At 44.0% G+C, this 23,506-nt stretch overlaps 1 protein-coding gene across 7 annotated transcripts in view; it reads right to left on the bottom strand.

Moving 5' to 3' along the window:
- Positions 1-23,506, bottom strand: part of CUX1 (cut like homeobox 1) — a 280,982-nt gene that overhangs the window by 36,099 nt on the left and 221,377 nt on the right. For 6 of the 7 annotated variants that reach the window (XM_054209732.1, XM_054209736.1, XM_054209731.1 and 3 more), the window contains 3 exons: positions 14,106-14,408; positions 9,469-9,657; positions 4,338-4,602 (listed from right to left, as the gene is read on the bottom strand). The exons of the other annotated variant lie outside the window; for it this stretch is intronic. In XM_054209732.1, the coding sequence (XP_054065707.1) occupies positions 4,338-4,602; positions 9,469-9,657; positions 14,106-14,408 (757 nt within the window). The remainder of the gene's footprint in view (positions 1-4,337; positions 4,603-9,468; positions 9,658-14,105; positions 14,409-23,506) is intronic. 7 annotated transcript variants of the gene reach the window in all.

A 23,506-nucleotide genomic window follows, 5' to 3' on the forward strand; every position in this document is an offset into this window, starting at 1 on the left:
AACCAGGATTTTACGTATTTATTGTAAATCTGATGTTGATGACTGCCCCTTCTAGTAACCACAGCAGGTGTTATGGAATAATGCAAAAATATTAACCTTATGCAGATAAACATTGGTGAAAGCCAATGACAGATCATTTTCCCTTCTTTTGCAAGTTTAAGTTAAGTAACATTCATAATTGTATGCTCAATTTTTACAGCACTGGACGTGGTTTAAGGGACAGAGATGAAAGGCTCTGCAGTCTCCCATTCCCACTAGAAGTCTGACATCAGGAAGGTGAAATTTTACAATATACTGGACCAGGAAAGGGATGATTTTAAAAATATGAATACATTTCCAGCAGATCCAGAAGATAAATGGCTTGTAAATAGAAAACAATTCAGGCTTCCACTAGAAATGAGCCACAATTCGCCTAAATGAAAAACAAACAAGGAAAAAATCTGGACAACCCCTTTGGTATTCTCCTGGACACCAAGGAGAAACAAAGATGAAACCAAGTCCATTGCTCTGAAACCACTCTGGGGAAGCACAGCCTTTTGACAGGTTGTCAGTCTGTGAGCCAGTCTGACTTCTGCCTCATTTTTTATTTAAAAAATCGATTTCAGAACAGGAATAGTGAGAAGGCAGGCAGTGCATTTCAAGGGAATTAATGCACCCCATGTGTGGTTAAAATTGCCTGGTGTGCCACCTTGCGCCTCCCAGTACTTGAAGTGTGCAATAACACCCCAAACACACTACCTTTGCCACTTAACTGGTTCCTTCCTCCCTCTTCCTTCTCTATTTAGGAGCTCCTAATATCCTCACAAGTACAGCACAGTAAGAAAAAATCTTAGGGTCTAGGCTAACTCTTTCTCTGCACTGCTCTGCCCGAAGGAGAGGTTGTGACCACTGTTCAGGTCCTAATCTGCAGCCAAGAGAGAGCCTCAATGACCTGTGGTCAGGCACTACAGGCACAGGCAGAGTTTGGCAAAAGTTTGTTTTTCAGAGTGAAGATAACACTTTTGGTTTTAGCCAGGGACAACTGCTAAGGGTCTTGCAAATCACAAGCGAAATGCAGTCCCAATGCTGATGGCTGGATGAATTTTTCATTTTTCCCTAAATGTGCTGTGGAAGACAGCACACAATGGAAAAAAATTTAGGATAAACGCAGAACACCATCTGAATACTGCTTTTGAAGCTAATGATATTATTGACTTACTTGAAATGCAACAGAGTATTTCAGCAGTATTTGCTGACTCTACACTTTTGAAGGATTTAGGGGGTCTGTAATTTTCCCTAGGAGAATATTATTCACCTAACAGAAGACCACAGGTACTAACATTAATTTTCTATTACTATTAATTGCACGCATCCTGCAACATCGATTATCAGGCTCTTTTTATGCCTACGATTTCCCTGCACGGACATTGATCCAGAACATGCTGCTTCTGTAACGTTCCCCAAGTCAGGAGAGGAAAAGGGTAAGAGCTTTGTGCCTGTATGGCATTTAAAATACCTCAGCTCCAGCAAGATGCCAAATGATGACGTGCTCACTGAGTATCTGACCACAACCCTACAGAATACAGGTTTGATGTCTGTGGAAATCCCTGGAATTCACACCCAATATATTGCTCCTGGAATCTAGCCTGGCTCCCTGATTAACATAGTAATTAAATCCCTACGGTAAAGAAGAACTGGTGACAGCAGCTAGGAAATTCCAGAGAGCATTCCTCTCAGTGGAAGGTGTTGGCCTCGACACCAACACATCCTGCTGGCATTCACCACTGCAACTCCAAGCATCAGAGATCTGCTGGGGTACGTGCTGAAGTTCCCTGCACAAGCCTTCACACAACATCTAAACAAGCACGATGCTACAGTTCATTGAAAAATACGCCCAGAGTAAGAGCAATGATATTTAGGATCCAAGAGCGCTCTTGTTGCTTATTTTTATGTTCTGAGAGCTATGGGATTGGTATGGATCTAACGCCATAGACTGGGTGAAGTTTGCAGACATGTCAAAATCCTTTATACCTATTTATATTCTGAAGTGAATTATTTCTTTGCCTGATGAGGATTTTTTTTTAAGTTTCTTTTGCTGCAGAAAATAAATGCCAGTGCTGACTTTACACCCAGTGGATGTAAGATTCTGCTGGAGCAACCACCTTTGGAAAGTGAGGTTTGGGCTGAATCCCAAAGGAGAAGCATCACTGCAACAGGATTCCCAAGAAACAGGAAGACAAATGTGTCCAAATCTGTACCCTGCCTTACCTGAAGTTACTTTAAAGGAAAATTTGTATTAAAGAATAACTACATGGCCTGAGATGTGGAACTGCTTCTTTACGATGACTCTTCAGTTTGGAAAAGAAACGGACAAGGGAGAGTATAAAAGAGATAAATAAAGTTAAGCGTGGCCTGGAGAAGATGAAGAGGGGAAAGACTACCCATTTCTTGTAATACATGAGCTGCAGAACAGTAGACCCTGTTCCCCTAGAACACGTAACTTGTATCTCTTCTGCAATGTTCTGCAAATGACTTAAGAGTACTTCATGCACAAAAGCTAAGAAAATTATTGTACAGAGGAAAAGAACAGGCACGTGTTTTGATTTTTCAGTGGTGGCAACTGCTCTGAGCACCCAGGGCCCCAGACAGGCTTGAAACATCTTTTTAAATTCCTGGAGACTCAGCAGCACATCTGGGAGCAGGTCCAGATCACTCGGTGCTGTGAGGCTTGTGCTACCCACTAGCCTATAGCACCTTGTTTATACATTTTTTATTTTGTATACAACTGTCAGCACCTAGTCTACATTAATGTATAGCTTGGTGTGGCTAAACACACTGATCAATCATGACTTGTCACGCTTTCTCGCAGCACGCCTAAACAGGAGATCTCATGATAATGAGGAAGCTGACACATGCCACCAGTGCTCCCGCGCTCGTCTGCGTAAGTGAGAACAGCACATTTTGCTGTCAGGCCGAAGGGAACATATTTTCATAGGCATTCCTCCAACTTGTGTATAATTGCCTAGAAGTGGGAATTGGAAGAGAGGCCTGCATTTGGAGAACTCTGAGCAGTGAAAGAGGCTGCATCTGTAGCGAATTCAAGTCAATGAAATTCAGTGTAAATATGATTACTTGTTGGTTATAATTTTTAAATTTTATATTCTTTACTATAAACATTAGCTATTGTGCATAATATTTCTGAGATATCTCATTAAACTGTGCTGCTTCTGCTTCAGCAACTTCTCTGTTAAAAGCTGAGAAGGGCCAAAGCAGAAAATACCCTTTAAATGTTAGCAGCTTCTAAAAACAAACAAGTTTAGCAGTCTGGACTAATTAGGAACATTACTGGCTCCGAGTGAAGCAGCAGAATAATACTAAATCTGGTATCTTAACTGTACCTGTTCAATATTCATTAGCACAAATTTCTTGGAGAAAAGTCTGCTGCACTAATTTAGATTCCCAATCCCAAGCACAGCTGATAATACGTTTATTCAAATCCTTGTAATTCCTATATGCCGTTCCAGCACTGTTTCTTTTTATCAGTGTCTCTAGGCCAAACCCTGCTTCAGTGGTTCAAGTGCAGAGGAGGTTCCTTCTAAGAGAGAGGAACCAGAGTTTAGCTCCTCTAGAGTTCCTTCCTAGAGAAAGGAACTGAACAGACCAACATCTTATCTCATTTCAGTGGGACTCGATGATTTAATCATAACAATAAAATAAACCTGCGGCCACATCTGACTTCAGGGTTATCGGTCTCTGTCCTTTATGACTGTCCAAGAGCTTCCCAGAAATACAGCACATGCTGTGCCTATTTTCAGAGCTCGGTGGCTCAAGACCTAAAAGAAAATCCTCTTTTTGCACTTACGTGGGAGAATTACACGATGAAAGCAGTGCAATTCTGATGCCATCCAGCAGAGGACACTTCCAAGCACCCCCCACCAACTGACCCAGGCATAAGACACAAACCGCACACCTCTCTGTGTGTACGGACGTGCGAGGATCCGTCTGTGTGAGCGTGCACATGCAAGTCAGAAAGACCAGCCTTGCTTACTGCAATGGGATTTATAAATATTCAATAGTGGACATCTCTAAATCCACGCCCACCCCAAAAGCGAGACTTTCTGTTTAAAAGCGTTACTTCCATCAATATGTGAATATTGCTGTTCCTCCGGGATGACTTAAAATCAGTCCGAAGCATTAGCATTACTGTTAGTTAGAACCTCCCTGCTGTCGAAACCGTTCATTTTGTACAACCGCTCAACGCTAGCGGAAGCAGACACAGCCTGCTGGAGCAGAGCAGCACCCTGCCAAAGCGAATAAAAGAAATCCTTTACGAGTAGGGCTCCCGGGAGATCTCATACCTGTAATTGTGGAACCAGTTGATCACGGTGCTGGTTTTCAAGTTGAGCTGCGTAGCGAGTTCCTCAATGGTTTTTGGTGATGGGTATGGCTTTTGCTGGTAGGCTCGTTTCAGAGCTTCCTTCTCTTCTGGTGCCAGCACCACCCGGGGCTTCTTCAGCTGGTGCTGCGGCTGCGGGCTGGCTCCCTGGCTGTAGTCGATTCCAGCGGACGAGGACTCACAAGACTGGCTGTCGCTAACAGAGCTGTGTCGCCGTTTCATGTAGGCTGAAAGAGAAGTGCATCAGATCAGCCCCAGCTGAATACAAATGCAAAATCAATGAATACATGAGCTGTGGAATAAATGTGAAGATGACAGGCTGTGGATGCACGGATGGGCTGTTCGGAGAGAACAGAAAGGAAGGGGCATCATCAGAGATCAGAGGAAAGCAAATGTGGGGAGGATGCAAGCGGCAGAAAAGGAAGAAAGAAGGGAAAGAAAAGAGAGTAAATCGACTGGAAACCTGCCAGAGTTTTATGCTTTTTCAATGAACATGGGACATGAATAACAGGGTTCAGTTAACACGACTTATTTCAAATTCACTCTTTCAAGAGTGGCCAACTTCCACGCAAGTACCTGATTAGGACAGTTGCACTTCATTTCAGCATAAATGGTTTTGGTTGTTAAACGTTTAAGGTGTACACTAAGGTCTCTCTAACACTTTAGGTCTCTGAATTAAAAATATGACTGTGGAAGCTGACAGCAGCCGCAGCCACGTCTCCAACACACGATGGCGCCCGGAGCCCAGAGATCCCAGCGATGGGCTGAATAAATCCATCAGGCCTTTGGTGCTTTTTCCTACAGATCTTCACTACAGCGGTGACAGGTTATGAAAGAAAAACAGCCCACAGCATCCTCCTCCCCTACACAAGGCTCTTTCAAAAATGCATATACTTTTAAGAAAGCTCTTGCTGCACTGATGGAGCTGGGCGAGGCTGATGGCAGAAGCCTGTGACACCACTGCTGACTCTCCTCCCCAACAGGGACTGAATTATCCTGGCAAATTCTGCACGGAAAGAGTCCCAGCAAACGCTGTCACTGACTTGATCGATTTACACTGGGCAAAGAGAGGTGGGATTTACTGCACCTGGCAGTACCATGCACAAGCATTGCTAATGAGGGGGCTGAAAACGGCAAATATAAATGAATCTTGTCAATAAAATATTTAATGGCCTGTTAAATACCTTCTAGATATTTCAGGGTTTAGGTATTCGAGAGCTGCAATTTGATAACCTTGGCTATTAAGTTCCAGACTACACCAGCCTGACATCGATCTAGCAGGCGCTAAATCTCCAACAGCCAGGAGCTCCCACCAGAGCCAGCGACCAACGCGGGGCACGTCACAATGGTCAGCAACCAAAGTCTTTGAAAAATAAATTTCTCTCTCCCCACAGCTCTGCCTTTAGGCTGAGAGCGCACAAAGAATAAAAATTCAATGCAATCAAATAAACGGAAATGTTCAAAGCCCTTCTCACAGAAGCCAACTTCTTCTGGCAGAGCTCCCGACAGGACTGGCTAGGTTTTCTGTCTCCAGCGGGTTTCAGCATCCTGTCCTCGACATGGTGGGACGTCCAGTGGGAGCCTTTTTATACTGTGTCTTACTATTGTCGAAGTGAATTTTGAACACACTCTGTAACCTTTGGGGGTACCTGCACGGCCCTCATTTTGTTTTTCCTGAATATGACAGATTACCTGTGGATTGCCTACTGTGTAAGATCACTGATATGGAACAGAACGCGAGTTGCTCATGATCCATCACTCTGCCATGATGCAGTGCTGCACGCGTTTGAAATAACCATACAAAGCAAAGTTGTTGGGTTTTTTTAATAAATAAACTTCATTAAAAAAATCACCTATTTAAGTTGTCGCAATCAGATGCAGAACCGCAAAGCGACCACTGATAAATGCATTATTTCAAGGTGACCCATTGCCCTTATTTTTGCAGCCTTCACGCAACTGTTACAACCTTCAACTACGGAATTAATCATTCTGGCAATATAATCTCACATTTATATAAGGTCTTTAATCTCAAAGACTCCTAGGTGTTATTTCAAACTTGCATTGACACGCAAACTCTATAAGCGGGTCCCTTGTCTCCTTTGATAGCGCAACCAAGAGGGCTGAAAGACAGCATCTATCACTTCAGCAACGTGCAGCAGCTTAAAGCAGGCCATGAGACAAAACAGAACCTCGCACGGAAGACGTAAAAGGTGTTTAGGCTATCTCTAACTGGAGTTTCTGGAATTTGGTGAGGCAACTGAGTTAACATGAGACACCCATGCATCGGGATGCCCTGAATCTCTGCCTTCTCTGCTCTCCAAAGGATGGCATTTCTGGCAGGTCAGAGCTCTCAGCTTCAGACTCCTAAGGACAGCACGGAGCTGTGACAGCTTGGGAAGAATTGCATGCCCTATGCCTACCTCTGCTTTTGTAACCTCACGCTGGGATGACAAAAATTGCAACAGCTTATTTGGGTCTCTTTCCTGTGAATGGAACAAATTACATAAATGCACATATTTCCTTAACAGAAAAATAAAAGGGATGTCCCGCTGTTCTGTCATAACCAATTGTTTTTCTGGAGGATAATATATTACCAGAATAAATTTCCATTGGGCCAACGGCACAATCTTGGCACTTCGCCATGTGCCGAACTAGCACCTAAGCTTTAGGCTTTCATGGTGCTCTCTGGAAACTTTAGATGACGTTTAGAAAAGCTTTTCCTTTATAATTCTTATTTTAAACATATGTGCGGTGTGTAGACAACATAAGGAGATCATTCAGCACATTTGCAGTGACAGAAAAGCTCCAACTGGAATCCAAGTTGCAAACACACTTGATTTTTGGAGAAGTTTGATTTTTGCCTGTGATCAGTCTCCACTTCTCAGGAGACCTATGAAAAAAACCCACCCCAAATGTAATTTGGGCAAAGGTCCAGTTATGGGTCATAAACCGACTTGTCATGGCCTATCTAACTATCCCCTGAGTTTTACTGCCTTTCTTTCCCCCTGCTGCTGCCAACGCAGCATCGCCGTGTCCCTCTGGGAAGACTCCCCAGCATGAGCCCAGCTATAGATGCAGCAGACACCGCTGCAGAACTAGTGGCTGCCCACTGAGGTAAAACAGAGCCCCTTTTAATATAATTTTTATCTTATGCGGTATTGAACAAGATTATTAAAAAGAGAAATAATAGGGAAATAAAGGGAATTAAATTTTCTCCTGACAGCAGGCTTCAGCACTGTTCAGTGAGGAGTGTGACGTTACCAGCGGCAGACACACCGGGAGGTTATAAAAGAGGAATGAACTCTTCCAAGGCAGGAAAGGTGGTGCAGAGTGTCTCAGCCTAGTGAGCGTGAACCCCCGGCTTCCTCCAAAGGGGTTCGTTAATGTACATTGCAAATTTTCAGAACCTCTTAAAATGGACATTTATAGCACAAACTTCAGACTGGCAGAACAGAAGAAAAAGATATATGCAGCTCACCTTTATCATAATTATTAATTTACTCCCTTAATAAAACGTGGCAGAGAAATAATTGATAATAATGTCTCACCGGTAGCAGATACAGTTGCATTGTTCTTTAACTGACATTAGCTGAAGGGAAAGTTAAATTCTTAATGTGGCTCTAGAGCAATTTAAAAGGTTAAATCACAGGATCCTCACCTGCATGAAAGGATTTTGCAGAAAATACAGGGTTGAATTCACTTTAGAGTGCTCTGCTCTGAGGACAGCACTTACGCAGTTCAGGAGCTCAGTACTGAGTCTCCGATGATTTAGAGCCTTATCTCTATTCAGGTGCCATCTATAGAGCATGTGTATTGCACAGTGTTTGATAAGAATCCAGTTTAGAAAACAGTTTTGAAAGGATATTGTCAGTACTACTTTTAAATTATTTCTATTTTATTTTTCTGCATTATGGGCGATATTCTCTTTGAGGCTATAAAAATCCAGCTAGTTGACAATTTTATTTCTGCCATATTTCTAATACAGCAAAAACCATCATGGCTCCCTTTGGTTTACAGTTTTAAGTGGGAAACCCAAGTGGATTTTACTCCCCGTGGAAGATCATACGCAATTTGCGGTAAGATACTGCGCTGCATTATATTATACTGGTTACTATGACAAGAATTGGAATTCCTTCTTAAAAGCATGCAAGACTAGAATTTTCCCAGAAGCTCCCTCACTGCAATTTTTAATATAATCACAAAGTTCTTGATCAAATGTGTTAATGCTTTCAGGACATCAGTCAAGAGCAGCGCTTTCAGTGCACACAATTAATGCCGTCTGTACTAATATCATTAAGGGATAGCTCGAGAGATGTATATATCATTAATTAGTTAACTGCTGATAATGGCAGCCTGTGAGTCTCTCTTGTAAAATCACACAAACACACTAAAAACAGGGCTCTGAATAACCACTGTTTATTAGTAATGAATTTAAAATATAGAGAGTAGGATAAATTGTCAAGATATATTCCCTACTAAGATATCCAGTAACAACTTAGATCTCTCACAGGTACCTACTCATGACCTAGCCATTTGATGCGAGCGTGTGTTAACACATTCACCTTCCCTCATCTCTATAAAAGGCTACAAATGTAATTATTCTCAAATACCCTTTTACAAAGACTGCGTTTTTGTTTCCTCCTAGCGACCATCAGTGCAGGAATGGCAAGAAGCTCTCTCAGGAATCAACGCACAGTTCTTCCAGCCCAACATCTGTGCCCAGCTGCAGCACTATTAACTAATAACCCAAAGCCAGCTCCCAAACTCGCATTTCTCATTTGGTAAGGCAAGTTATCAGTGATACACCAGGGCCTCAGTAATTAATATACAGGAGAACATAGCAAGGATTTCCCGACAGCTGGTGAATATTCAGGGTGTGGGGTAGGTTTTTTGTTTGGCGTTGTTTTGGGGTTTTTTTTTTTGGAGATGTATCTGCTTGAGTTAGCATCAAAAAAAGCTGTCATGAAGTCCTTTTGCATAACCTTCGTAATACTGGATCAATGCTGCCTCTATGCTATTTACGGAGAATTATAAAAGACACGGTTATCTTTGAAATAACGGAAAACATGAGTCAGCAGTCTGCTGCAAGTTACCTTTTTTCTCCATTCGTTTCATATCCATCAGCTTCTCCACGTTGTTGGGATCGTTCAGCCACAGCTGCATGCGGACAAAGGGTTCCCGTCCCTTCAAACTCAGCTTGTGCCAGGGCTTCGGGCGAGCCAGAAGGTCTGAGACAGAGCCTTGTGTTAGCCCTAGGATTGTCTCCCCAAACAAACGCTGACCTAATACGAAATTGAAAATTGCATGAATTCATTCAGCTAAGAGATGAGCCTAACTAAAAAGACACAACACGTCTACGAGATCATTTGTCAATTATTCTTACTTTAGAATTGCTTGAAAACCCAAAAGAAACATTTAGAAGAATAAAAGCTCTCCCCCCTACTAAAACTGGAAATATTGAGCTTTAATTTAATCCTTAGGATCTGACTGTGGCAGAGAGGGGAGCTCAACAACTTTGGGGACCGGGACCTTACAGTGAAACGGTGTGCAAAAAATAAAATTAATGAGATTAAAAATACACTGAGCTTTCAGCTAAGCAGGCACCTAGTGAGAGCAGTGAGGCTCCTTAGCTCTTATGCAGGAGGGCAGCGCGACAGCTTCGTTCTAACGGGGCAGTCCAAACATTTCAAGCAACCAATGAACCAAAATCAATGCAGCCCCCCATTCAGCAACGGTCACCTAAGTGTCCTCAAAGCAGGTGAGCACATCTTCTGTGCTGTCGTATCTGTGGCGTTCTGTGTGTTGCCAATTGCAGATAATCACATTTTACAATGTAATAGCTTTTCCAGTTTTTCTACAGCCTCTACAGTACTTCTAGTTAGGAATGCTTAATCTTAGTTCTCTTTCAAAATGCTATAGTCTAGCGGGGTAAAAACCGCATATGCTTTTCAATGTACAGCATGTTTATGTGTGTGAGTGCCACTAGTTTTACATGGTGAAGACCTAACTTAGCAAGAACTGTGGAAAATGCCTGTGCAGCTCAAACCCAACTATACAGCTGGTTTTCTAAAACCCTTCACTTCCATGTTCCTCCCGAGCTAAACGGCCTTGATATGCACCAGCTTTTGTTACAAGACAGAGCCTGAAGTCCTCTGAGTCACCGCCAGTGATTTCTGATAGCCGCGCAGCTATCATGTATTTTCAAGGTAACCCAAAGATCTTTCCATACCAATCGGGTTCAGGCCTCAGGGTCTTGTGTCTGATCCGTAGCTTTTGAACGCCCTCGCTAACACAAAGCGGAACGCTTTTCCCTCACTTCCCAGCAATGCCAGCAGTCGTAGCCAGTGGCAACAAACAGATCCCCAAGGGACAAGGCAGATGGACGGGGCTTGTGCTTCTACAGCTCTGCAGGACATGCCCGTGCTTGCAAAAGCACCCTCAGCTCTTGCCTTCACAGCCTCACCTGATCCTGTCACTAACAGGTTGTGGTAAATATCTACTCCGTAAGCCCTTCCTTAATTCCATTAATCTCCTCCTCCTCTTTAAAAACACCCCAAAACCTTTGGCCTGGCCCTTTTTTTTCACCTGTATGGGGAGAAGAGGGAAGGTGGAACTGGTTAAAAGCTGCAGAACGTCCCATTGAGATGCATGGGGCAGGTGGGTCTGCAAAGCTTTTGGAGGAAGCAGCCGAGATAATGAAAGGCAGGAAGGGGAAACGAGGACAGGGCTAACATGACACAGTCTGCTAATAAGCTCTAAAACTAACCCTGAAAATGGTTCTTACAGACTGAAGGGAAATTCAGAATTCACTTAAGTTCCTATGTAATAACTGATGTTCAACTACCCTCAATATGAGGAAAATCATACAAAAGAAGTAATTCAGAGCCAATTTTGGATCATGCGTATCGCAGACTTAACCTACTCCCTGTTTGTCTTTGTATTTAAAAACATCAGTAAGGCCTTATCCATTTACCTTTAAACCTGCCAGCTACTTGCAAGATAAGACAGCTACTTTAAAGATCTTTTAATTTGCCTTTGTAAATAACTTTCCTTTAACGTTCCCCACCGTTTCTAACCCCAGGCTGTGCTTGGGCTGCAATGTGATAAGCGGTTCCTCCAGCGGCTGCAAGAGCTCCGGCAGTCGCCGTGCAGGGCCAGTGTGGCCACTGCAACCGCTCGTGGGGCTGCACAGTGCATCCGAGCAGGGAACTGAGCTGAGCCAAACCAACCTACCAAGAATAAAACAGCCACTTTTGACTCAGACCAACCGGTCCAGTTAATTGTGTGGCCACGCGAAAAGGAATACTGGCACAAATCAGTAAAAGTGTCAGAAACAAGCAGCCCTGAGCAGGTACTAGCTACGCTGCTGAAGGAAACAAACTTCCAACAACAGCCTAAAAAATAAAAATGCAAATGTGAAAGGAGGTAACATCATGTTCTCTAGGTGTTAAGGACAAAGCTAAAGATGTTTGTGTCATTTATTTTATCCCAGGACATGGCAGGACAGAATAAAACACCTTAAAGACTCCCAAACTAATGGGGAATGTGTTAGAAATCATTCTCAGGAGGTAGCAGGAGTATCACACTCCATCTTCATCAGAGCGCTATTAATAACTGGGGTATTTTTAAGCACAGGTTTCCTAATACTGCTGCTAATTCTCCCCATCTTTTTCCCTAATATCCTTCATGCCGGTTCCCACCGACGTAGCTCCTCATGGACAAAACTTTCTGTAAATTATGCTGGTTTCATGGTCAGTCCTGGCCCTTTCTGCAAACCACCCCCCCACTGCTATCTTTCAGTAGCTCGCTGCATTTGCTTCCCTCTGTGTTTAAGTTATATGTTGCCCAACAGGGAATCACTGATAATACTATGACATCCGAGACTAGGAATACTAGCAACACCTCAGTGTTAACGCTGCCAGCATCGTTGGCTAAAATGGTGACTGTTGAACAAATGCTAAAAGGCATGGGAGGAGAGACCCGCCAAACACATTTGGAATGGTTTTACACAACCGCGGTCTTTACTGGCTGATGATACTGGAACAACTGAGCCACCACCAGTGGCCTAAGACAGGTTCACAAGGCCCTGTGGCCAAAGACAGAGACCCGTGCACCGAGTCAATCTGGTGCACTAGCACACTGAGGGCGCAAAAGGAGACATTGAAACTGGTTCCACACCTAATGCAGAGTTTGGGGCACATTTCCTGGCTCTTCTGCTGCTTTTTAGGCTTGTCAGCCACACTGTAGGAAAACAAAAATCATGGGAAATAAAAAAGACTAAGTAAAAATGGCATCAAAGCAAATGTAAACAAAAATACTTTTTCAAACCTCTCCGGAACACCAGAGCAGGTACAGCACTCAACAGTATTTTGCCCAAAAACTAGGGGCTTGAACCTGCAAACCCTTACCGCAACTTGTGGCTTTATCTCTACGTTATCTCCACTGAACAAGCAACCACAATCTGCCCATGCCAATGTGCAGGAGCAAGTAATTCTGCTGGGTTCAGTGGGACACAATCTCATGCAGGGTATGTCCACCATCAAGGCCATTTTCTTTCTTTCCCAAACTATGTTAAATAAGAACTTGCAATCTCCCCAATCCCAGCGCTTTCCCCCTTTAAAAAAAAAATAACCTAAGATAGTAACACGTTAGATTCTGTGTCTAGCTGAAAAAAGGCTTCCTTACATAAAATAAAGGGTTTTTTACTTATATGGTCATAATGTTCAGATGATATGGATGGAATTCTTCTCACTTAAGTATCATCAGCAGTCTAAATCTAAACTTATCTTTTCGGTCCCATCTGTAGTGACTGGAGAGAAACTGGTACTTTTGGAGAGTGATTCATCCCAACCACCTCAGACATCTATTTTGAACCTCTAAACGCAGGTAAGATGAATCCCATGCTAAGCCCCAGCAGCACGTGCAGGTAACGCTGGGGCAGCCTTACTGCCTGCCCGCTAGAGACTTCAAAGGACTCCTAAAGGTTCCCCAGCGCCTTGGGAGGGAAGCAAGTGTCAAACACGCATGAAGAACTAGTGATTTAGGGGCACAGTGGCAGTATTGAGCATGGATTTCCCACACTCAGATCAGGTTATTCCCTTTGACTGGTCCAAATATACAGCCATGTCAACGTGACACTTAATTCAACACCCAAAAACTCATCCGTAAGCAAAGGCACCCTTAGCTTTGCACATCTCTAAGTAAAATAACCGAATGGCCCCATACACTTATCTACAGGTTCATCTAAACCTCAGCTGAGTCTGAATTTACCCTCCTAGCTCTACCGGTACACTGTGCTAATGCTTGTGATGCACCTCCCTCTCTGATCCCACCGGACTCCTCTACTTCACCTATGCCTAAAATGCTGGGGCCTTGATGTGTAAACATGGGGAAAAGAGCATTTCTCAAGGAGAGATCTCACTGGCTTTGGGGTTTTGGTCTTCTTGACAGCCTGCTGGACTGTATCTGGGGAGGCGGGAGCAGTATCTGGCTGGTGAGCCAGGAGCAGAGCTTAAGAAGAGCAAGGGTACGATGACATTTTAAGTAGCGTGTGACAATCTGAAAGGATTTTTCTACTGGTTTAAAAAAAAGTGAATCTTTTTTTTAACAGATTAAAGCTTAGGCCAGAATCAAACCCAAGTATTCTTGTAAATGGCTACTGAAATACAGCTCAAAAAGAAAAGTATGAACGCTTTTACTTCAGTCAAGAAATGAGAATAAAGCGATTTACCGAGATTGTTGTCCGTTAGCACTTCTTTGACCCTTTTCGTAATGCCATATGTATCCAGCTCAGGGGACATAGCAACGAGTTCTTGAATGCTGAGTGCCGAGTGGCCTGACAGCGGCAAAGGTGTTGTAGATTGGGATTCAGAAGCAGACGGCTCGCTAGATTCTTGGGATTTGCCATCCTTACTCGTCTCTATAGCGGGACAGGGTTGCTGTACCAATTCAGTCAGGCTTTTCACCGATTCGCTGGAACTCATGGGAGATTCAGGAGCAGGACTGCAACTGGCAGAAGTCTTTGGAGTGCTTTCTGTAATTAAAAAAAGAAAAAAGCCCCCACTTTAGCATAATTGTAATGTTTTGATTGCACGATATTTAACTTTCCTTCTCATTTATATTCTACCTACTTAAAGAAATGCCTAAGTATGCAAAATGCTACTTGTTATGACTTGGTTACTAAAGAGCCTCTTTTTAAAAGCAGAATTATTTTCTAATTTTATCTTGAGTCATCTCTGCTTTTTTATCAAGACAAGACGTACAGATACAAATAAAAATCAGGAAAAAATGAAGCGCCATAGGCTGTAAGTTCGCAAGAAATTTCCTTGGTCAGGAAATCTCATAGTTTTGCTTTCCACAACAATTTTGTATAAGGATGCTTTTAAATCTACCATTTTGGACTGGTTTAAGCCTCCTTCTGTGGCTTGGAGGAAACTCACTCAGCCGCTATTTCGTAGTGGCAATGAGGGATTTTCTACAACTGATACAACTTTATATCTTGAGAGTATTATTGATTTCATTTTGTTTCTTATCACTCACATCACATTTTTGCACTTCTCTTTGCCCAGAAATAACTTAACAAGATTAAAATACAGTTTGTAATTATGTTGTATTAATTAACGCGTTTGAGAATCCAACATAAAGATAGCTAGTGGAGCAGGAGACACCCAAATCTGTTATTGTGACACTGTTTAAAAGAAAGCTTTCTGAATCTGTTAGTTTGCCAACAACGATAGGTTCAGTACAAAATGTTGTTTTCCCCTAATAAATTCACATTTATCTCTAACGGAATGTACCAACCGAGCTTATGCAGAAAATCCAGACATCTAAGGGCACAGTCTAAACATTTTTTAAAGCAACAACACGTAGACCACATGGTTTAGAAGAAAATTCCCTTCAAAAGATAGAGAGCAGGGTTCTTTCTCATTTTTGTGGGACTTGCTGTCTCACATCTCACTACTCGACACGGTTAATCGCATGTGGCTGAGATTCATACATCAGTGGATTCGTCTCGACATCTCTGGAGGAAGCTTACGACGCTCTCAATCGTACAAGGCTGAGGCCAGTCCACATCAAAAACTTAGTCCCTCTACCACAAGTGTCTTCTCCCGAGCGCTGCAACTCTACTACGAGCGTGGCTCACTCTGCAGCATCAAGTCCTGCCACTACCACGGCGACAGCTAATAGCAAATTCCACTATTTTTCAAGTTTGTTTGTTATCCAGAGTACTGTCAAATCATTACACAACAAGCAGCTCGTGTAGCACGGAAACATCCCCCAAAGGGAAATACTACCCAAGTAAAAGCAGGGTTCAGGTGAAGCAGGGGGCAGAGTACAACTGCGTTGTTCGGGGTAACAGAAGCTTTCACGACGCTGCATTTAGGAGAGGTTCCCTGACACACTTCGATAAAGTTGCCCCCTCAAACCAAGCGACTGGACTTTTTCCTTCGTGCTTTATGTGCGACGCAAGAGAGGCAGGTATAGAAGGAAAGGAGGGCGCACAGAAACCTTCAGGGGAACAGGGATCCCACAAATCTTATTTCTTGCCTCTGTTCACCCAGGGTCTTCATACAACTGAAGCTAAAGCCCAGCAAATGTTATTTTTGTATCAGGAGCTGCAGAGGAATTGTACTGTAAATTTGCCCTGATTCACCCATGCGAGGGACCAATTTGGCAGATCATCCATCTTGTTCACTGTACACTGTCAGGGATGGCATGAATTCCCTACATGATAAACAGATTTCTTCCCAGGTCTGTGTCCTTTAACCCACAGCAAGGTCAAAATTACGGCTGCCTAGCTAATAAACTGCACGGCACTCGTTCAAGTTCCCTCTAATTTCGTCCCTTGTGCCAGCTTATACAAATCTTACTGAATAACTAGAGCAGCTGCAAATTTCCTATACAATTCCTCAGCCGCGCACTGCAAACCACATGCACACACGGAGCGCAGAAACAATCCAAAATACCCCCCCCACACACACACACAGGACTAAACAAAAGCATTTACTAATGCTTTTTTCTCCCTCTCCTTTCCCTGCCCAGCCTAATTATGTAAACAACAGAGGTAATCTATATTATCATCTATCACTGAAATGCTCTGTGTTGCTCACATATTAGCTTATTTATTTTTTATATCACATATCACGAGCTTGCTTGAATTTCATTTTTAAGACCAATCTGCTGCTTATTTACTCAAAAAGGTAGGATTATCTGAATCTAATTTTGGAAGGCAGTACAGATGACAAACTGCCTTTTCTCCCCCCAGTGAAAGGCAAGTGTACAGTGATTTCAGATGAGGCATTACGCGCATTTACTACAAATAACTCAAAATATGTTCCCCATTCATTTTTAGCATTTTTCCCTTACAGAAAAACATTTTCAAGATCGCCTAAATATCTGAGGAAAAGATCCATTATTTGGAAAAGTCAGTTCAATAATCAAATAATGCAAACATTTCCTGTTAATCTACTTAAAAAATTAAATAGACATTTGGAGTACAAGTGACTGCTGACAGAACAAAGGGGAAAATTGAATGTATTCACTCTTACAGATTTAACTGTCAATCCACAGCCATTTCGTATGTTTTATGAAATAATTTGGCTGTATTCATTTCTCTCAAGTTCCTCACAGGACAAAGAAACAAATTCAGGACATCTGAAAAATACGTATTAAGATTTCAAAAGCAGCAATTGAACATTTCCAATGAAAATAATACACTGAAAGCTTATTTCCTTAAAATGTGTTTTGCTTTTTTAACCCCAGACTCCACTGAAGCATAGCACTAAATTAAGAGCGATCCAATTTCTTATGAGTGCAAAAGGGATGTTCACCAAATGTTTACGTGTTTTGGTGAGGAAGACGTCCTCTCGTCCATAGGAGCGTAAGACTGCATTACTGTGTGCATCCCACCACGCACAACCCGCAAACCCCACAGCTGCCACTGGTCCATGAAGTTACTTCAATAAATTCCAGGTAAACTTTGCTACACCAAAGGAGCGCTGCAATTTGCTTTCCAGCAGCCTGTCTCCAGTTTAAAACCTGAAGCAAAAACCCCAAAGCTTCAAAAATAAGGTGCTAGAAATACGAGAGATCAAGAGCACCATCAGTGATGAGGTCACTGCAGAACTTGGGAGTTTTTAAGTCTCAGGCAGCCGGAGAAGCGAGCCATGCCCTCTGCTGTGCAGAGGATGGGAGAAAGATCTCCAACCAACAGGATGTCCCCAAAGTAGCCTGGCGGAAAGATGGTGTCCATCAGGTCCGGAGCATGTTGATGAAGACACATCAATTTAACATGACAAATTTAAATGGTCAGGAAACTGTTGACAAACATAATTAAAGATTCAAATACAGCATAAGTGCGTGTAAATGAAATAAGTGATCCAAATCTTCTAAAGCTGCAGTATAACCGAGTCACGGAAGGGCAAAGGCTCTACCGTGCAATTTTATATTTTTCATTCAGAATATACATATTTGGGGCACAGGGAAGCTAGGCACTTCCAACCAATTTTTAAAAGCACATTCACATATGCAGCATCGAAAATAATAATCAAATGCAAATCAAGTACCAGGAAGTGATGTCTGCATAAATGGGCCAGCAATTTGAAATATTTGTCAAGTGCAACTGGCCTCCACTCATAGCTAAAACTACACCTTCCCCATAGCTTCCATCATGACAGTGTTTTGGAAAATGTGAGAAAGTCAGAAAACAGAGGTCCAGTCTCAATACCCATTGGTTACGGCGGTTTTCCTGAACTTAACATTAGATTTTCTTATTCTTCTCCAACTACAACATCTCCCACCCCCATGCTGGGGTCGAGTCCTCAGTACTGGATCCCGGCTCCTGAATTGCTTGAACACCGGCTGTAGAACATTTCGGACTGTGATTATCCCACCGCTGGCCTGCCAATTACCTGAACACACTCCCCCCAACACAGTATCAGCCTGACACATTCCTCTACGAGCTCTGATCAGGTTCTGCCATCGTAACGTGACAAAATGCCTATAGGGCGTAACGAACCACAGGCTGCACCAGGCCCCCCTCCTGCAGACCAGGACCCTCCTGAAGATCACCCGCCCAGCTGCAGGAACCCAGCAGTCAGAGACAGGGCCATTTTTGTGACTGTGGTGTACAGGAACTCTTCTGACCACAGGAAATAATCTAACACAGCCCTCCATCCCTCCCTACACGGGCAGCGGTGTAGCTCAGATCCACAGCACACTTCAGCCGGATGCTCCTTCCGAAGCTCAGGGCACCTCAGATGCAAAGACTTGCAGGCGACACCTCCTCCAACTCCCCAGCAAATCACAGACGTCTACACGACCTGACACCACTCCCGCATGTATCCCCCTCAACAGAGGTACCTCGATGATGGAGCAGTGTTGAGACGTGGATACGGTTCCACCGGTCCCTGAGGCATCACGCTGCTGTCTGCCAGCACGGGCAGATCCCCCCAGTGAAATTCCCTGCCCACAGTTTGAGAGCCGCAGGTTCGCCACTTTTGCTCGGACCCTGTCTCAACTCCTGCAGCAAACTGACTCTATGCCCGCTTGTAAATCTGAAGTTCAGAGCAAAGATTTGAACAAGAACAGCTGAATTTGCAAGCAGAAGACACAAGCTCAACGCTGCGAGCCTCTCCTCCCAGCACTCTCACCCATCCGTAAAGAGCACTCTCTACTTCCACAGCTCAGGAACCGCCGGGAGAGAACAAACTGCCCAACCTTTGCTGCTAACACGAGCTCAGCTAATAAGCTGCAAAGGGACTCGTGGGGAACGAGGTGCAGAGCATGGGGAAGTTGAGGAAGACCACGCAAAACACAGAAGGTATTCTGGGGCCTCTAAAAGGATTACGAAAAATATTATATGCTAAAGACAGCAGGCAGAAAACAGCTGCCTCAACTTTCAGAGCAAAGTGGATTGAAAAAGCAGATCCACTATAATTTTCAGAGACAAATCTCTGTAGTTTATCTGATCCACTATTTAAATTTCAGTACACAGTCCTCTATCTGCAGTAATAATAACCTAAATTCCATTTAGTGTTCATTTGAGCAGTCAGGATAAAGTCATTTCTTATTATCTCCCCACTGTGTAAAAAACAGCTTGAAGGTAGGAAGTCAGCAAGCATTTTCACCAAAAAGTAATTATTGTAAGTGACATTTTTACTGCTGGCATGCCATAAGGCGAACTGCGCATTTGGAAGGACAAGTTGCTAAAACAAAATGACAGGGTACTCTGTGACATTCCGACAAGAACCCAAACATGATTTAACTGGCGCTTGGTTTGACGCACCACTTCTCCTAATGTCCAAAGCTCCGGCTTCAGGTCCATGCCAAACTAGTCAAATTCCAAGTTCCTTATCGAGGAACAGCGAGAACCGCCACATCCTGCACCAAGCGGAACGGGGAGGCAATGGAGCATCCCGTCCTCCCCTCATTTCCGTTACGGCAAAGTAGGAGGGAAGATGAAAGCAGACAAATGTGGTCAGGAGATTTCTCAGCAACCTCTTGGAAGAGCACGTGCTACTTCAGGGCCTGCATCTACCTCTGCGTGCAGATGAGTTAATGGACAACAACCGACGTGGCAGGCTGCCCGAGATCAAAGTGTCTCACACTGGGACCGGGTTAGTTCCCGTTTGCCCCTGATGATTAGGCTGCCCATTCTCGCCAATTTGTAGACCAAAACCCGGGGCGTGCTGTCCTGAGAATCAGAACCTGATCACAGAGCTGATCAACGGCAGCATCCTCGGGAGCACCATGTTGCTCTCTCCCAGGGTCTGAAAATTTCAGGCAGAGATTTTTTTCCTCCAGCCTTCTACCCAACTTTACCTTTGGCGGTGGCTGCCTTTGAGGATCTCCTAAAGCACCACCCCAGCTCTCCTCGCTGACAGCCGTGCAGTGCAAGCCCCAACTACGTAATACAGCCCATCAGCACCGCAATACGCCCTGCTGCCGACTAATTAAAAGAAAATATGCGTGAAAGCTGAACGCTTTCTCTCAGGTAGTGCTTTTGGTGGATTTACTTGAAGTGAGTGAACCTTGCCTATCCACAATTTGCAAATTAATGCGGCTTATGAAAATATGATCCTCCCTACAGTTATAAACTCCCACAGTTATATGGAGGGAGTATACAAACCTCCCTACAGTGTGCATAGCTAATGATGTAAAGTATGTCGGTATGTGCAGTTAAGAGTTGCAAGCGCTTCGTATAGTTACGATTATAGATTTCCATTACCGCCGTTGAGATTTTGTTTGTTTGTTTGCTGCACAAATGTTATAACTTTGGGGAAAATGTTATTTTGGGTCTTGGCTCAGAGGGAAATTTGATGTGGACGGGGGGAGGGATCAAAAGAAAACCCCTTCAGGAAAGCGTGCAGATGTATGCATGGCCGTACTGAAAGGGGAGGAAACCGGCTTTGGCTAACTCTGAAATTACTGGGGCAATACTAAAATTAAAGGTCCCCATTCTGCACACGAGTATATGTTAAGCGACAGGAGCACATAAAACTCTCTGAATGATGAAGGTAAATCTTAGAAGTACTTGAAAAAACCTGCTTCTGAGCATTGTTAAAGGATTACAATATTTTGCTGCAATTTTATCTTGCACTTTCAATAATTATATTAGCTTTGCACTTGTATTAAAAAAGTATGTTTCAGCCATTCTAGAAACCAGAAGGAGCTGGAGAAACCAGATGTTCAGAAAAGAGCAAGTAAGACGGGAGCTGGCGATAGCCTCACAAAGAGAGATTTACAGCTGGACATTTAGAAGTACTTAAGAGAAGTCAGGCAACCAATTCTCCTTTCAATGAACGCGCAACCACAGATCCCTCGGACAGTCTTGGACATCCCACTATTGTGCCCAAACCTACATTAAGACTGCAACCTCTCATAGCCAAGAGCTGGCACCAATATCAGTTTAAAGCATTCCCGTCCTGGCTCCGTCCTTTACCTCCATTTGTGCCTGACACCAAACCACAGCCGTGCCGTCCCAAGCGCTTGGGGGAACCAGATCTGTGAACCAGCTCTGAAGAACAGCTACCCACCACCACACACCCACAACACAGTGCGGCGGAAGGGATTAAGGACAGGAATCTGGATCTCTTTCCTGATCTCACTTGCAGCACAAGCCCATCGGCAAAAGGATGGGCGTTTTTTATGCCAGGAAAGTCCTAGTGCAGCCTTGTGAGTTAAATGTCACTGGCGGAACGCAAATGAAGAACCCCCTGTGCCATCTACCCGACCTGATAACCAAGCAGAGGCATGTCTAGCTCCTCTGTGCCCTGGGCCTGCTCGCTCTGGGTAGTGAGCAATGAGGAACCAGGGCCGGGGGACTGTCCTCTCAGCTCACACGCGTCGATCAGGTCAGACTTTCCTCCCTGTGCCTGCCTCTTCAAGAGCCTTTGCCACATGCAGGACGCCTGTGCCACCGTTTGGGTCTCAGCCCTCTTCCTCTGGCCGCTGCATCACAGAAGGCCTGGGCAGCTTGCAGCTCCTTCCACACATCCCTCGAGCCCACACCTCCCATCAGCAAGTACCTTATTGCTCGCCAAGAGGCATGTTTTGCCGCACTGACGCAAAATGCCTCAAAAGGGGAAAAGTTTGGTTCTGTGCAATAGACACACTATGGTGTGCCTGGATGTGGGGAGGCAAATCCAGGTACTCGTATGGGAGGAACGGCAAAGCAACGTCGCAGAAAGCTGGACAACTGTAAGGCTGCGTAAACTCAAACCATCAGCCGTCTACTGAGCCAGGAGGACTCTGGTGCTTGGCTGCCCGCTGCGGCGTGGATGGGCTCGGATGGGGAGCACAGGTCACTACGAAGGGCAGCCGGAACATCCAGGATGTCCAGAATCTTGTGCAGAAAGATACAACTGGAGTTAATCAATTAAAATGAAAAGTTGCACTGAGATCTATCAGACTTTGGAACGGACACAGCAACCCCTGACACAACCGCGCCACTGGATAAAACTTCCAAACAAGAAGCATTAACGGACGCTTTTGAAATAGCCCACTGAGATTTCTACATAGCCAAGATTTTAAGTGCTATTTTACAACAAATGAAGGAAAAAACCCCAAAACAACTCGATAATTCTTTTAGCTGGATGCAGAGACGCAGTCGGAAACGTGAGAGCAAGGTCCCGGTCTTCCCGGCCAGAAGCGGATGTCCATGGAAGAGGTAAACACCACGGCAAGCACCGAGGGAGGATCTCCACAAACGGCCACCAGCGCACGCGGGGCTTCTTCAGCCAAAAGTAGGGTCTTTGTAGTGAAGAGTGCTGAGGGATCCTTTTTTGTTCTTACGTATCACCTTCAAACAATTAAAAAACCCTTTCTAACAGGAAATCAGACTCTAAATTAGGTGATTAATAGCAAAATCATGGCCGCTTTAAAAGACATTGCTCTACCCTGCTAATCTGTATTTAATATTCAGATTTTTCTGTGTTTCCATAACTTAGTCAGAAGTTAATATTTAGAAATAACTGCTGGAAAATGTTTTCAATAACCTTATTATGAAAACAGCTTGTGTGCAGAAACTTTATTAAGGATTTTCTGAATATTAAACCAAATATGTCAGAAAGCAATCAATCAAGATGCCACAACCCCACATAGTTATATTTTTAGTATAATCAAAATAAACGTATGCACAATACCTTTTGGAAAACAGAGTTAGAGCTTTTAGAGGTTCGGCTGTAGTTTATGGTGCCCTTTGTTGACTTGCTGACCTTGTGATGAGAGACTAACTTTAATGTGCCGCCATGTTTACGACTGTCTGCTGTCCTCCTCTGTCCTAAGCCTGACTGTGATGGTATTTCTACATCCTCCTTCGAGATTTTAACCTCTTCTCTGCTCCAGCCCGGAGCATGAAGCAGAACGTGCATGTGCGCTGCATTTAAACGTATCTCCCCGCTGAACAATGTGGACATTCATTTGCCGTGGGCACGATACACGCGGGATGGATCCAAGGCTAATGACCGCCCGCCTTCCCCAGCGGCGAAGTCCTGCCTACCATCCGCAACGCAGCGGGTTGTTCTTCAGCTTAGAAGAAAGCAGTCGAAGACGAGTGACCCTGAAGGTTGCTACACCCGACGCGCTCCTCTTCGGGAGGAGTACTGGCTAAAGTACTGAAACAAAATGACA

The sequence above is a fragment of the Rissa tridactyla genome, chromosome 7, assembly GCF_028500815.1.
Source record: "Rissa tridactyla isolate bRisTri1 chromosome 7, bRisTri1.patW.cur.20221130, whole genome shotgun sequence".
Classification (NCBI taxonomy): Eukaryota; Metazoa; Chordata; class Aves; order Charadriiformes; family Laridae; genus Rissa; species Rissa tridactyla.